The sequence below is a fragment of the Salmo trutta genome, chromosome 24, assembly GCF_901001165.1.
Source record: "Salmo trutta chromosome 24, fSalTru1.1, whole genome shotgun sequence".
NCBI classification, from domain to species: Eukaryota; Metazoa; Chordata; class Actinopteri; order Salmoniformes; family Salmonidae; genus Salmo; species Salmo trutta.
Genome location: NC_042980.1, coordinates 33,491,523 through 33,507,160, shown reverse-complemented (window position 1 = coordinate 33,507,160; position 15,638 = coordinate 33,491,523). Strand labels below are relative to the sequence as shown.

The following is a 15,638-nucleotide window of genomic DNA, read 5'->3' as shown; positions in this document are numbered from 1 at the left end:
TACTTAAGTATTATTTTGCTATTACATTTACTTTTGATACTTAAGTGTATTTAAACCCAAATACTTAGACTTTCACTTATGTAGAAATTTGCTGGGTGAATTTCACTTTTATGTGAGTAATTTTTTATTTTAAGGTATGACAATTTGGTACTTTTCCACCACTGTCAACAAGTATGAATAATGTGTGTGTGTGTCTCAGGTGCTTCTCACCAGAGGATGTGTGAACATAGAGGGAGCCAGTTGCTCGTCCGTAGGGGTTGGAGGCCTCACAGACATAAAGACCATTCAGCTCAGAGCTGAGAATGAGGAGGTGCAGTATGTCTCCCTCTGCTCTCACTGAAGACACAGGCCATGGCTGGCCCACTCTGCGAGAGAGAGAGAGAGTAGAAGGTCTGAGTGTGTGTGTGTGTGTGTGTGTGTGTGTGTGTGTGTGTGTGTGTGTGTGTGTGTGTGTGTGTGTGTGTGTGTGTGTGGGGCCACAGTGTCTCCTGACCCCTCCTGTCTCAGCCTCCAGTATTTATGCTGCAGTAGTTATGTGTCGGGGGGCTGGGGTCAGTCTGGAGTATTTCTCTTGTCTTTTCCGGTGTCCTGTGTGAATTTAAATATGCTCTCTCTAATTCTCTCTTTCTTTCTTTCTTTCTTTCTTTCTTTCTTTCTCTCTCTCGGAGGACCTGAGCCCTAGGACCATGCCTTAGGACTACCTGGCTTGATGACTCCTTGCTGTCCCCAGTTCACCTGGCCGTGCTGCTGCTCCAGTTCCAACTGTTCTGCCTGCAGCTATGGAACCCTGACCTGTTCACCGGACGTGCTACCTGTCCCAGACTTGCTGTCCCAGACCTGCTGGAACCCTGACCTATTCACCGGACGTGCTACCTGTCCCAGACCTGCTGTTTTCAACTCTCTAGAGACAGCAGGAGCGGTAGAGATACTCTCAAAGATCGACTATGAAAAAGCCAACTGACACTTACTCTTGTGTTACTGACTTGTTGCACCCTCGACAACTACTATGATTATTATTATTTGACCATGCTGGTCATTTATGAACATTTGAACATCTAGGCCATGTGCTGTTATAATCTCCACCCGGCACAGCCAGAAGAGGACTGGCCACCCCTCATAGCCTGGTTCCTCTCTAGGTTTCTTCCTAGGTTTTGGCCTTTCTAGGGAGTTTTTCCTAGCCACCGTGCTTCGACACCTGCATTGCTTGCTGTTTGGGGTTTTAGGCTGGGTTTCTGTACAGCACTTTGAGATATCAGCTGATGTAAGAAGGGCTATATAAATACATTTGATTTTTATTTGTGTGTGTGTGTGTGTGTGTGTGTGTGTGTGTGTGTGTGTGTGTGTGTGTGTGTGTGTGTGTGTGTGTGTGTAAGACAATGGCATGATTTGACTGCCAGCACAATTCAACAACTGTCCTTTAGAAATGAACATACTGATGATTCAAGCTTACACTACCATTCAAACGTTTTGGGCCACTTAGAAATGTCCTTGTTTTTAAAGAAAAGCAATTCTTATTTATAAAAATAACATGAAATTGATCAGAAATACAGTGTAGATATTGATAATGTTGTAAATGACTATTGTAGCTGGATAAGGCAGATTTGTTATGGAATATCTATATACGTAGGCGCAGAGTTGCAAAGAAAAAGCCATATCTCAGACTGGTCAATAAAAATAAAATATTCATATGGGCAAAAGAACACAGACACTGGACAGAGATATGGCTTTTTCTTTGCAACTCTGCCTAGAAGGCCAGCATCCCAGGGGTCGCCTCTTCATTGTTGACGTTGAGACTGGTGTTTTGCAGGTACAATTTAATGAAGCTGCCAGTTGAGGACTTGTGAGGCGTCTGTTTCTCAAACTAGACACTCTAATGTACTTATCTTCTTGCTCAGTTGTGCACCGGGGCCTCCCACTCGTCTTTCTATTCTGACTAGAGACAGTTTGCGCAGTTCTGTGATCTTCCTTTTCTTGGCAATTTCTCACTTAGAGTAGCCTTCATTTCTCAGAACAAGAATAGACTGACGAGTTTCAGAAGAAAGGTCTATGTTTCTGGCCATTTTGAGCCTGTAATCGAACCTACAAATGCTGGTGCTCCAGATACTCAACTAGTCTAAAGAAAGCCAGTTGTATTGCTTCTTTATTCAGAACAACAGTTTTCAGCTGTGCTAACAAAATTGCAAAAGGGTTTTCTAATAATCAATTAGCCTTTTAAAATGATAAACTTGGATTAGCTAACACAACGTGCCATTGGAACACAGGAGTGATGGTTGCTGATAATGGGCTACTGTACGCCTATGTAGATATTCCATAAAGAATCTGCTGTTTCCAGCTACAATAGTCATTCACAACATTAACAATGTCTACACTGTATTTCTGATCAATTTGATGTTATTTTAAATGGACAAAAAAAATGCTTTTCTTTCAAAAACAAGGACATTTCTAAGTGACCCCACTCTTTTACATGTGCAGCTAATATTTACAATTAAACTGGTTTGAACTAGTTTACATAGGAGTGAGTACCTGCTCCAGGTGTAGTTGGGTTGTGGGTTGCCATCTGCTACACATAGGAAGACTGTGGCTTTAGAGGCCTCACTAAGGGTAATGTTCACTGCCTGAGGTGGATCTGAGAGCGAGAGAGAGAAGGAGAGAGTGTTAGGCTATAGGGAGAAAGTCTGAGACATAGCAGTGTGGTGCCAGGACAACCTCTCCCTCAACGTCAGTAAGACCAAGGAGTTGATCGTGGACTATAAGAGAAAGAGGGGAGATCACGCCCCCATCCACATCGACAGGGCTGTTGTGGATTGGGTCGAGAGCTTTAAGTTCCTTGACGTCCACATCAGTAATGACTTAACACGGTCGACACACACCCACACAGTCGTGAAGAGAATGGGCCCTCAGATCCTCAAAAGGTTCTACATCGAGAGCATCTTGACTGGCTGCATCACCTCTTGGTATGGCAATTGTACCGCCCTTGAAAGTAAAGCGCTAAAAAAGGTGTTGCGGACTCTATGTTAGGTTGTGTCAGAGGAAGGCCCGAAAAATTGCCAAAGAGTTCAGCCACCCAAAGCATAGACTGTTCACTCTGCCACCGTCCAGCAAACGGTACCGGAGCATCGGCTCTCAGACCAACAGGCTCAGAGACAGCTACTACCCCAAGCAATAAGACTGTTAAATAGCCAGACTGCTAAATAGTAAATTAATGGTACCCAAACTATCTGCACTGACTATCTTGAACTGACACTACGCACACTCACTAGACTTTAAATACAGTACACACCATCTACACACTCACACACCCACACTACACTGTCACTCCCACACACATCCCTCACACATTCAAACACTACATATGCGCACACACACATAACAAACATGTATACCAACACAGAAACACGCACACACTTCTACACATCATTTTCTGCAGCTACTCTGTTCCTTATTTTACTCTTATTATTATCTATCCTGATGCCTAGTCACTTTACCTTGCCTTCATGTGCATATCTACATCAACTACCTGTACCTCTGCACATTGATCTGGTCCTGGTACTCCCTGTATATAGCCCCATTCTTGTGTATTTTTTTGTATTCCTCTTGTGTTAGTTACTATTTTATTTATTATAATGTTTTTTTTAACTCTGCATTGTTGGGAAGGTTCGTAAGCAAGCATTTCACTTTAAAGTCTACACCAGTTGAGTTCAAATAAAATTGTATTGGTCACGTACACGTTTAGCAGATGTTATTGCGGGTGTACCGAAATGCTTGTATATTCGGCACATTTGATTTGATAGAGAAAGACATTGAGAGAGACAGCAAGTGAAAGAGAGACAGCGAGGTGGTTACAGTTACTGCAGATATAGAATTAAATAGACCGACACTCACACACCCATACCAAGACAGAGATATGACACCCAGTCTCTGAGCAGTAGGTGGAACTTTAAACCTCTTAAGGATTAGTCCCTTTTTTTTCAATTTTCAACCTTAAAATGACATACCCAAATCTAACTGCCTATAGCTCAGGCCCTGAAGCAAGGGTATGCATATTCTTGGTACCAAGAATATGAAAAGAAACACTTTGGATTTTATGTAAATGTGAAAGGAATGTAGTAGAATATAACACAATAGATCTGGTAAAAGATAATACAAAGAAAAAAATCTACCTTTCTTTTTTTATTATCATCTTTGAAATGCATGATAAAGGCCATAATGTATTATTCCAGCCAAGGTGCAATTTAGATTTTGGCCACTAGATGGCAGCAGTGGCTGTGCAAAGTTTTAGACTGATCCAACGAACCATTTAATTTCTGTTCAAAATGTTGTATCAAGACTGCCCATATGTGCCTAATTTGTTTATTAATAACATGTAATGCTAAAAATTGTGCACTCTCCTCAAACAATAGCATGGTATTCTTTCAGTGTAATAGCTACTGTAAATTGGACAGTGCAGTTAGATTAATAAGAATTTAAGCTTTCTGCCAATATCAGATATGTCTATGTCCTGGGAAATTGTATTTTTACTTACAACCTCATGCTAATCGCATTAGCCTACGATAGCTCAACCGTCCCATGGAAGGGACACCGATCCCGAATAAGTTTTTATTCAACAGATGAGGCAAAACAAAGAATTCAGTTGTTTGTGAACCTGGTCTTCCTTCATTTCAGTTTGATTACTTGCATTAGAGGAGCAGTACAATGAAAGCCTTGTAAAGGTCCATACCACTCTGTGCCTCAGAACTATGTTTAAGCTAAATAAAATAACAGTTGTTACAGGTTAGATCAAAGGCTTTCCTCTCTGGAAATGGTTTTACATGGAACCCAAAAGGGTTCTACCTGGAACTAAATGGGTTCTACCTGGATCTAATAGGGGTTATTCAAAGGATTATAATATGGAGACAATCAAATAACCTTTTTTGGTTCTAGATAGCAGCTACAGTGAGTTTATACTTACAGTGGATGTTTATGTTGTAGTTGTAGGTCTCCTCTGTTACCAGGGCAGACTGGTTGACCACACACTGAACCTGCTGTTGATTGGCTGCTCCGGTTGGCACCCCAAGCAGGTGGCTGAGTACTGTGGTGGTGCCGTTGGCGTGCTGTCTGTAGTTAGTCACTGTCCTCAACAAACTGCCCAATGCACCTGTCTTCCACCTCACATCTGCCTGTGGCTTGGCACCAGCAGCCACACAGGTTGCCAAGACAACCTCATTCTCCCCAGTGACAGGAGTAACATCGACTGTCACATTCACCACTGGAGGAACTATGACCAGAACACAAACAATCAAACATTCAGAGAGTAGACAGGCACCAATGATGAATGTGGAACTATAAATGAAAGAACAACCCAAACACACAGAGCCCATCATGTGAAACTTATCCAAATGTTCATGTTACATGACCAAAAAACTTTAAATAAACCCAATCATGTTATCTATCTAGCCAATTGCAATATACACCATTAGTAGCTACACATTTACTGTATTGGAGGTATGGTCAATCAAGTTTTAACAGGTTTTAGCTCACCCTGATGAGAGGTACCTGCATATCAGGTATTAAGTTTCACACACACACACACACACACACACACACACACACACACACAAACACACAAACATCCCAAAATCGTTTTTTCAGCTTCACCAGTTCCACTGAAAAGCATTCACAGCCCAGTGATTATGCCGTTAAGGAATGCTGGATATAGTGGTGTATTCTGTATATTCCAACATCTTTTCCACCATTAGGGAAACTATTGGTGCTTGTGCTCTCCTGGTTACAGCTTGAGTAAGAGGATACACTCTTAGAGATACAGATTCTAAGTACAAACACATAGGGTTCTTGTCCGCACAGGGGAATCCTTTTTGGTGCTAGGTAAATCCCATTGTAAAATGGTTCTGCCTAGAACCCTCTATAAATAATAAAATCTATTTTAAAATGTTTTATTGTCACATACACCAGATAATTGCAGTGAAATGTGTTGTTTTACAGGGTCAGACATAGTAGTACAGCACAGCTGGAGCAAGCTAGGGTTAAGTGTCTTCCTCAGCCAGAATGAAGATATCCAACAATTGGAACTTTTAATCACCTTCAATATGCATTTTAGAAAGACTGCCAGGTTAGGGAAATTTGATAAAATATCTACCTAAATAATCTAATCTCGAACAACTATCTCAGTAACAGGTGCAAGAAGTCCAACTAGTAACAGATTGGATTAGTTGAGAAATGTCTTATGTTATTTATATTTGTATAGAATAAAAGTTAATCAAGTAATCATTGCACATACAAAAACACAGATATTGAAACAAACAAATCTACCTCCAACTGTCACGCTCTGACCTACAGAGCTGTTTTTTCTCTGTTTAGGTAGGTCAGCGTGTGATAGGGGGGTGGGCATTCTGTTGGTATTTCTATGTTTTGGCCGGGTATGGTTTCCAATCAGAGGCAGCTGTCTATCGTTGTCTCTGATTGGAAGCCATACTTAGGCAGCCTTTTTTCCCTTGGTTTTCGTGGGTAGTTGCTTTCTGTTTAGTTTGTATAACCTGACGGAACTGTTTCTGTCATTTTGTTAATTGTGTCTAGTGTTCGTTTTCATTCAAATATAACGCTGATCACTCAACATGCTGCGCCTTGGTCTCCTCTATATGACACCCGTTACACCAATAGAGCATGCTGGGAAATATGATAATGATGGGTGTGGTTTTGAGTGTTTTACTGTACACCAGGGATGGGCAGCTAGTTATAAAAATGCTAAATCTTGTCTACACTCCATGGCAAATGTGTAGAATTGCAGCAAACTCTAAAACTGAAAACATTTCTCTTCACGAGCAACTGTGGCCCCTTACGATAAGTTCAGATTTTTGTGACTCCAATCAAAGTGCCCATCCATGCTCCAAACAGAATAAATGCAACAATCACACTCAATTCTGGCTATTAACACCAACACTGATTTTCTTTTACACCACTGAGTGTTAACTTAATTTAACTCCTGAAACAACAATATAAATGTTACACTGAAATATAAACATGAGGTAAAACTGTAAAATGTTCTGTGTACCATACATATGGTTCACTCATACTTCCTTCTATTCTCCCACTCTCTGCTCTATACAATTACCGAAAATACTCATTTGAAATACAGAAATCATTGCAAAAATATTGATTATGTCAGTATTGAATTTGTAAAATGATTAAGGGAATCATTGCACAAATCATATGCACAAATATTCCCGAATACTGTAGGTACAGTTTAAAACATTATATTTTAAAACCTGATGTTAAAGGTTAAATTAGATTAACACTAATGCTCAGCAATATTTAAAAGAAGGAAAAACGTTATAATAAAACATTTATTCACATTTTCTATGTGGAACCCCTCTTGCCTTCCAAAGAGGATGAAAAAGGTTATACAGTCCCTTGCAAAAGTATTCATCCCCCTTGGCGTTTTTCCTATTATGTTGCGTTACAACCTGTAATTTAAATTGATTTTTATTTGGATTTCATGTAATGAACATACACAAAATAGTCCAAATTGGTGAAGTGAAATGAAAAAAAACTTGTTTCAAAAAATGTAATAAAAAATGTAAAGGAAAAGTGGTGCGTGCATATGTATTCACCCCCTTTGCTATGAAGCCCCTAAATAAGATCTGGTGCGACCAATTACCTTTAGACGTCACATAATTCGTTCAATAAAGCCCACCTGTGTGCAATCTAAGTTTCACATGATCTGTCACATGATCTCAGTATACAGTGGGGCAAAAAAGTATTTAGTCAGCCACCAATTGTGCAAGTTCTCCCACTTAAAAAGATGAGAGAGGCCTGTAATTTTCATCATAGGTACACGTCAACTATGACAGACAAAATGAGAAAAAAAATCCAGAAAATCACATTGTAGGATTTTTTATGAATTTATTTGCAAATGATGGTGGAAAATAAGTATTTGGTCACCTACAAACAAGCAAGATTTCTGGCTCTCACAGATCTGTAACTTCTTCTTTAAGAGGCTCCTCTGTCCTCCACTCGTTACCTGTATTAATGGCACCTGTTTGAACTTGTTATCAGTATAAAAGACACCTGTCCACAACCTCAAACAGTCACACTCCAAACCACTATGGCCAAGACCAAAGAGCTGTCAAAGGAAACCAGAAACAAAATTGTAGACCTGCACCAGGCTGGGAAGACTGAATCTGCAATAGGTAAGCAGCTTGGTTTGAAGAAATCAACTGTGGGAGCAATTATTCGGAAATGGAAGACATACAAGACCACTGATAATCTCCCTCGATCTGGGGCTCCACGCAAGATCTCACCCCGTGGGGTCAAAATGATCACAAGAACGGTGAGCAAAAAGAACCACCAGAACCACACGGGGGGACCTAGTGAATGACCTGCATAGAGCTGGGACCAAAGTAACAAAGCCTACCATCAGTAACACACTATGCCGCCAGGGACTCAAATCCTGCAGTGCCAGACGTGTCCTCCTGCTTAAGCCAGTACATGTCAAGGCCCGTCTGAAGTTTGCTAGAGAGCATTTGGATGATCCAGAAGAGGATTGGGAGAATGTCATATGGTCAGATGAAACCAAAATAGAAGTTTTTGGTAAAAACTCAACTCGTCGTGTTTGGAGGACAAAGAATGCTGAGTTGCATCCAAAGAACACCATACCTACTGTGAAGCATGGGGGTGGAAACATCATGCGTTGGGGCTGTTTTTCTGCAAAGGGACCAGGACGACTGATCCGTGTAAAGGAAAGAATGAATGGGGCCATGTATCGTGAGATTTTGAGTGAAAACCTCCTTCCATCAGCAAGGGCATTGAAGATGAAACGTGGCTGGGTCTTTCAGCATGACAATGATCCCAAACACACCGCCCGGGCAATGAAGGAGTGGCTTCGTAAGAAGCATTTCAAGGTCCTGGAGTGGCCTAGCCAGTCTCCAGATCTCAACCCCATAGAAAATCTTTGGAGGGAGTTGAAAGTCCGTGTTGCCCAGTGACAGCCCCAAAACATCACTGCTCTAGAGGAGATCTGCATGGAGGAATGGGCCAAAATACCAGCAACAGTGTGTGAAAACCTTGTGAAGACTTACAGAAAACGTTTGACCTGTGTCATTGCCAACAAAGGGTATATAACAAAGTATTGAGATAAACTTTTGTTATTGACCAAATACTTATTTTCCACCATAATTTGAAAATAAATTCATTAAAAATCCTACAATGTGATTTTCTGGATTTTTTTTGTTCTAATTTTGTCTGTCATAGTTGAAGTGTACCTATGATGAAAATGACAGGCCTCTCTCATCTTTTTAAGTGGGAGAACTTGCACAATTGGTGGCTGACTAAATACTTTTTTGCCCCACTGTATATACACCTGTTCTGAAAGGCCCAAGAGTCTGCAAAACCACTAAGCAAGGTGCACCACCAAGAAAGCAGCACCATGAAGACCAAAGAGCTCTCCAACCAGGTCAGGGACAAAGTTGTGGAGAAAAACAGATCAGGGTTGGGTTATAAAAAATATCAGAAACTTTGAACATCCCACGGAGCACCATTAAATACATTATTAAAAAATGGAAAGAATATGGTACCACAACAAACCTGCCAAGAGAGGGCCGCCCACCAAAATGCACAGACCAGGCAAGGAGGGCATTAATCAGAGAGGCAACAAAGAGACCAAAGATAACTCTGAAGGAGCTGTGGAGCTTTGTGGAGATTGGAGTATCTGTCCATAGGACCACTTAAAGCAGTACACTCCACATAGCTGGGCTTTACAGAAGAGTGGCCTGAAAAAATCCATTGCTTAAAGAAAAAAACATGTTTGGTGTTCGCCAAAAGGCATGTGGGAGACTCCCCAAACATATGGAAAAAGGTACTCTGGTCAGATGAGACTAAAATGTAGCTTTTTGGCCATCAAGGAAAACGCTATGTCTGACGCAAACCCAACACCTCACATCACCCCGAGAACACCATCCCCACAATGAAGCATGGTGGTGGCAGCATCAGCCTGTAGGGATGTTTTTCATTGGCAGGGACTGGGAAACTGGTCAGAATTTGAAGGAATAATGGATAGCACTAAATACAGGGAAATTCTTGTTTCAGTCTTCCAGAGATTTGAGACTGGGACAGAGGTTCACCTTCCAGCAGGACAATTACCCTAAGCATACTGCTAAAGCAACACTCGAGTGGCTTAAGGGGAAACATTTAAATGTCTTGGATGGCCTAGTCAAAGCCCAGACCTCAATCCAATTGAGAATCTGTGGTATGACTTCAAGATTGCTGTACACCAGCGGAACCCATCCAACTTGAAGGAGCTGGAGCAGTTTTGCCTTCAAGATTGGGCAAGCATCCCAGTGGCTAGATGTGCCAAGCTTATAGAGACATACCACAAGAAACTTGCAGCTGTAATTGTTGCAAAAGGTGGCTCCACAAAGTATTGACTTTGGGGGGGGGGGTCTTCAAAGTGGTAGGTATGTTGTGTAAATCAAATGATACAAACCCCGCCAAAATCCATTTTAATTCCAGGTTGTAAGGAAACAAAAATAGGAAAAATGCCACGGGGGGTGAAAACTTTTGCAAACCACTGTAGATCGATCATATCCCTCTGGAAACCCTCTGGAAACCCTTTTTTCTAAGTGTGGAGAAGATGGATTTTCTGTGGTAAGGAAAAACCTATAAATGAGGTTTCTGGTCTTGCTTCACTTAACAACTTTTTAGCTTTCTAGTATTGATTATCATATGCAGTTTTTCTACACTGTCAAAAGTAGAAACAGTGATGCAAAGAGCAAAGGAAGAGTTCTTACCAAGCACAGTCAGAGGTATCTCTGTATTGTATGCTCCACTGGGGAAAACACTGAAGATACATTTGAAGTTGCCTTCATCCAACAGTCTGACAGCTGTTATTCGAATAGATCCAAGGTTTTCTGATGGGTTCCCTATAAACTCGACTCTTCCACTCAATCCATTTGGTGCAATAAACTTAGTAACCCCATTGGGATAAATTAGCATAAAATTATGGTTCTGTGTTTCTTCCAAAGTACTTTTCTGCCACGTTATCTGTTCGAGATCCTCGGTTGTCTCTATCAGTCTGCAGGATAAGTCCACATCCTCCCCCTGTACCACAGTCCTGCGTCCTCCAATCACCTGTGTACCTAAAGAGAAACACAAGCCAAAAATACAGTCCAAAAGATACCTGTAGAATAGATGCTTATGAACTCTAATAAACAGAGAGATTACCTAAACACATAGACAAGACCATTATTAGTATTTAGCTGTGCTTATGAACTATGATATCTTATTGATGCTGAAATGTGGCTATTGCAAAAACAAAATGTGCCAATTGCTCAATTTTTGACCCGAACCACATTTGGGTAGCCATAGTCAGAGGAGATGGCCAGAGCACATACTGATCTGGGTCCAGTCTAGGCTGAAACTACTTAGTGAATATGTTATTAGAGTTCAGTGTGCCAAATCGGAGGGCCTGTTGTCCAGACCTCTGGCAGCCTCTATGGGGGTACCACAGGGTTCAATTCTCGGGCCGACTCTTTTCTCTGTATATATCAACGATGTCGCTCTTGCTGCGGGTGATTCCCTGATCCACCTCTACGCGGACAACACCATTCTGTAAACATCTGGCCCTTCTTTGGACACTGTATTAACTAACCTCCAAACAAGCTTCAATGCCATAAAACGCTCCTTCCGTGACCTCCAACTCCTCTTAAACGCTAGTAAAACCAAATGCATGCTTTTCAACCCATCGCTGCCCGCACCCGCCCGCCCGACTAGCATCACTACTCTGGACGGTTCTGACTTAGAATACGTGGACAACTACAAATAACTAGGTGTCTGGCTAGACTGTAAACTCTCCTTCCAGACTCATATCAAACATCTCCAATCCAAAATCAAATCTAGAATCGGCTTTCTATTTCGCAACAAAGCCTCCTTCACTCACGCCGCCAAACTTACCTGAGTAAAACTGACTATCCTACCGATCCTCGACTTTGGCGATGTCATCTAGAAAATAGCTTCCAATACTCTACTCAGCAAACTGGATGCAGTCTATCACAGTGCCATCCATTTTGTTACCAAAGCCCCTTATCCTCTATGGACCAGTGTAATCCCGTGGCGCGATATTCAAATACCTTAGAAATGCTATTACTTCAATTTCTCAAACATATGACTATTTTACACCATTTTAAAGACAAGACTCTCGTTAATCTAACCACACTGTCCGATTTCAAAAAGGCTTTACAACGAAAGCAAAACATTAGATTATGTCAGCAGAGTACGCAGCCAGAAATAATCAGACACCCATTTTTCAAGTTAGCATATAATGTCACAAAAACCAAAACCAGAGCTAAATGCAGCACTAACCTTTGATGATCTTCATCAGATGACAGTCCTAGGACATTATGTTATACAATACATGCATGTTTTGTTCAATCAAGTCCATATTTATATCAAAAAACAGCTTTTTACATTAGCATGTGACTAGCATGTGACTAGCATTCCCACCGAACACTTCCGGTGAATGTACTAAATTACTCACGATAAACGTTCACAAAAAACCTAACAATTATTTTAAGAATTATAGATACAGAACTCCTTTATGCAATCGCTATGTCCGATTTTAAAATAGCTTATCGGTGAAAGCACATTTTGCAATATTCTGAGTAGATAGCTCGCCATCACGGGCTAGCTATTTAGACACCCACCAAGTTTAGCCCTCACCAAAGTCAGATTTACTATAAGAAAAATTGGATTACCTTTGCTGTTCTTCGTCAGAATGCACTCCCAGAACTTCTACTTCAATAACAAATGTTGGTTTGGTTCAAAATAATCCATAGTTATATCCAAATAGCGGCGTTTTGTTCGTGCGTTCAAGACACTATCCGAAGGGTAAAGAAGGGTGACGCGCCCGACGCGTTTCGTGACAAAGAAATTCAAAATATACCATTACCATACTTCGAAGCATGTGAAACGTTGTTTAAAATCAATTTTTATGCGATTTTTCTCGTAAAAAAGCGATAATATTCCGACCGGGAGTCGTTGTTTTCGTTCAAAGAGAGAGAAAGTAAACATGGTGTCGGCTCGTGCACGGGTCTCCAGTCTCATTGTCCTCAGATCGACCACTATCCAAATGCGCTACTGTTTTTCAGCCATGGCCTGCAAAGTCACCATTCATCATTCTGGCGCTTTCTGAGAGCCTATGAGAGCGTTAGAAAATGTCACGTTATGCCAGAGATCCCCTGTTTTGGTTAGAGATGATCAAGAAGGCCAAGATATAGTCAGAGAAAGCGCTTCCTGTTTGGAATCTTCTCAGGTTTTGGCCTGCCAAATGAGTTCTGTTATACTCACAGACACCATTCAAACAGTTGTAAAAACTTTAGGGTGTTTTCTATTCAAATCAAACAATTATATGCATATTCTAGTTACTGGGCAGGAGTAGTAACCAGATTAAATTGGGTATGTTTTTTATCCGGCCGTGCAAATACTGCCCCCTATCCCCAACAGGTTAAACCACCCACCACAGCGACCTGTATGCTCTTGTCGGCTGGCCCTCGCTACAAATTTGTCGCCAGACCCACTGGCTCCAGGTCATCTATAAGTCTTTGCTAGGTAAAGCTCCTCCTTATCTCAGCTCATTGGTCACGATAACAACTCCCACCCGTAGCATGCGCTCCAGCAGGTATATCTCACAGGTCATCCCCAAAGCCAACACCTCGTTTGGCCGCCTTTCCTTCCAGTTCTCTGCTGCCAATGACTGGAACGAATATCAAAAATCGCTGAAGCTCGAGACTTACATTTTCCTCACTAACTGTAAACATCAGCTATCTGAGCAGCTAACCGATCGCTGCAGCTGTACATAGTCCATTTGTAAATAGCCCACCCAATCTACCTACCTCACCCCATATTGTTTTTATTTACTTTTCTGCTCTTTTGCGCACCAGTTTTACTACTTGCACATCATCATCTGCTCATCTATCACTCCAGTGTTAATCTGCTAAATTGTAATTACTTTGCTACTATGGCCTATTTATTGCCTTACCACCTCACGCCATTTGCACACACTGTATATAGACTTTCTTTGTTTTGTGTTATTGACTGTAAGCTTTTTTATTCCATGTGTAACTCTGTGCTGTTTGTGTCGCTCTGCTTTACTTTATCTTGGCCAGGTCTCAGTTGTAAATGAGAAGCTGTTCTCAACTAGCTTACCTGGTTAAATAAAGGTGAAATAAAAAAATATATTAGAATAATAAGCCAAAAGCCCTGACTCTATTCTAACACTTAATCAAGAGTAAAATATTCAATACATTCCCAGATACTTGTGCCTGTTTAACATGTCTCAAAACTACTGAGTTAAAAACATAGCAAACACACTGAGTTAAAAACATAGTAAACATACTGAGTTATAAACATGGTAAACATACTGAGTTAAAAACATAGTAACATACTGAGCTGATGTGTGTGTCTTATTGTTCCCTAAAAGGACCATAACTACAATTTAATGGTGGGATTGTGTGTTTGGTGGATTTTTATTGCTTGCCTAGTGTCAATAAGAAAAAAAGAGACAAAAACATGACATCAATTGGAAACCTACTTTCGGTATCCCTCTGGATGATGAGTAGAATCACACAGCACAGCTTCAGTAACATGCTTTGCTCTTCTCATTTCTAGGGTCATAGGGGAAATGTAATTATAGAATTATATTGCATTTTGAGATTGGCGTTTAATGAGGACCTATTCATTGTTTACGTAAGACCGTTATATAGGCTAAGCTATATCAAATGTAAAATGATGTTGAATGAGATGCAATTTATTCGATCAATGGTCTGCAATCATAACTCTATGTTGAAGACTATAAACATTTTGCAATGTAGCCCAAACCTTTTCACAAAATAACAAACGGGTCTACATTGGTCAGTAATAATGGAACAGAACTGATGCATCTGTAAACGTAATAGGCCACTAACCTTTGATGATTGTAAGTTCCTCTGCTGAAGTAGCCGAGACATTTGTTTCTTGCCGTAATGCTGACAGAAAAATGTCCTCCAGTAGGAAAGCCACATCAGCTATAGGAGCCATGTGGTGGATCATGGATGAGAGAGTCTAGTCTCCACCCCACTAGCAGACTCCTGGCTTTTTATAGGCTGTGTGTTACCTCTTTGAAAGCCTGTACCACCATCTACTGGTTATGGAACAAACCCGTAGGTCCTCCTTGAACCTCAGGTTGTTGTTCTTTAAATATTTATTTTTCTTTGCATTTTTCCATGTCTCTCATCCAACCTAGTCTCTCATTAACTATGTACAATATGTATAAATAAGCACAATGCTTTTAGCACAAACTTGAGCTCACAACCATTGGTATGTTGGTAAATTCAATCTGGATTGCCAGAGTCCACTCAGAGTGCAATCTGGGTGTTCGTAAATTCAGCACATTGTCAATATGTCCATTCTTAAATTCAGAGAGTTTTGCTCTCAAAGCGTTCAGAGCGCACACTGGATATGGAACAAAGGGGCAAAGGTACAGGACTGCAGGCAGGCTCAGAGTCAGGGCAGGCAGAAATGGTCAACACCGGGAAAACTAGAAAACAGGAACAATCGAGAGACAGGAACAGAGGGAAAACCGCTGGAAGGTTTGACAAAACAAAACGAACTGGCAA

The 15,638-nt window shown here is 41.0% G+C and overlaps 1 protein-coding gene across 5 annotated transcripts in view; it reads right to left on the bottom strand.

Annotated features, from left to right (window-relative positions):
* Positions 1–15,428, bottom strand: part of LOC115161156 (nectin-3) — a 28,368-nt gene extending 12,940 nt beyond the window's left edge. For 4 of the 5 annotated variants that reach the window (XR_003869187.1, XR_003869188.1, XM_029711927.1 and 1 more), the window contains exons 1-6: positions 14,949–15,425; positions 14,576–14,648; positions 10,779–11,126; positions 4,949–5,254; positions 2,524–2,626; positions 211–365 (exon numbers count right to left, since the gene is read on the bottom strand). Coding sequence is in view for 2 of the 5 variants with exons in the window: in XM_029711927.1 (XP_029567787.1) it covers positions 211–365; positions 2,524–2,626; positions 4,949–5,254; positions 10,779–11,126; positions 14,576–14,630 (967 nt within the window). In the remaining 3 variants the exon portion in view is untranslated. Of the gene's footprint in view, positions 1–210; positions 366–2,523; positions 2,627–4,948; positions 5,255–10,778; positions 11,127–14,575; positions 14,649–14,948 lie in introns of all 5 variants that reach the window. The other variant, XR_003869189.1, reaches the window with a different exon arrangement.
* Positions 15,429–15,638: the final 210 nt, after the last annotated feature.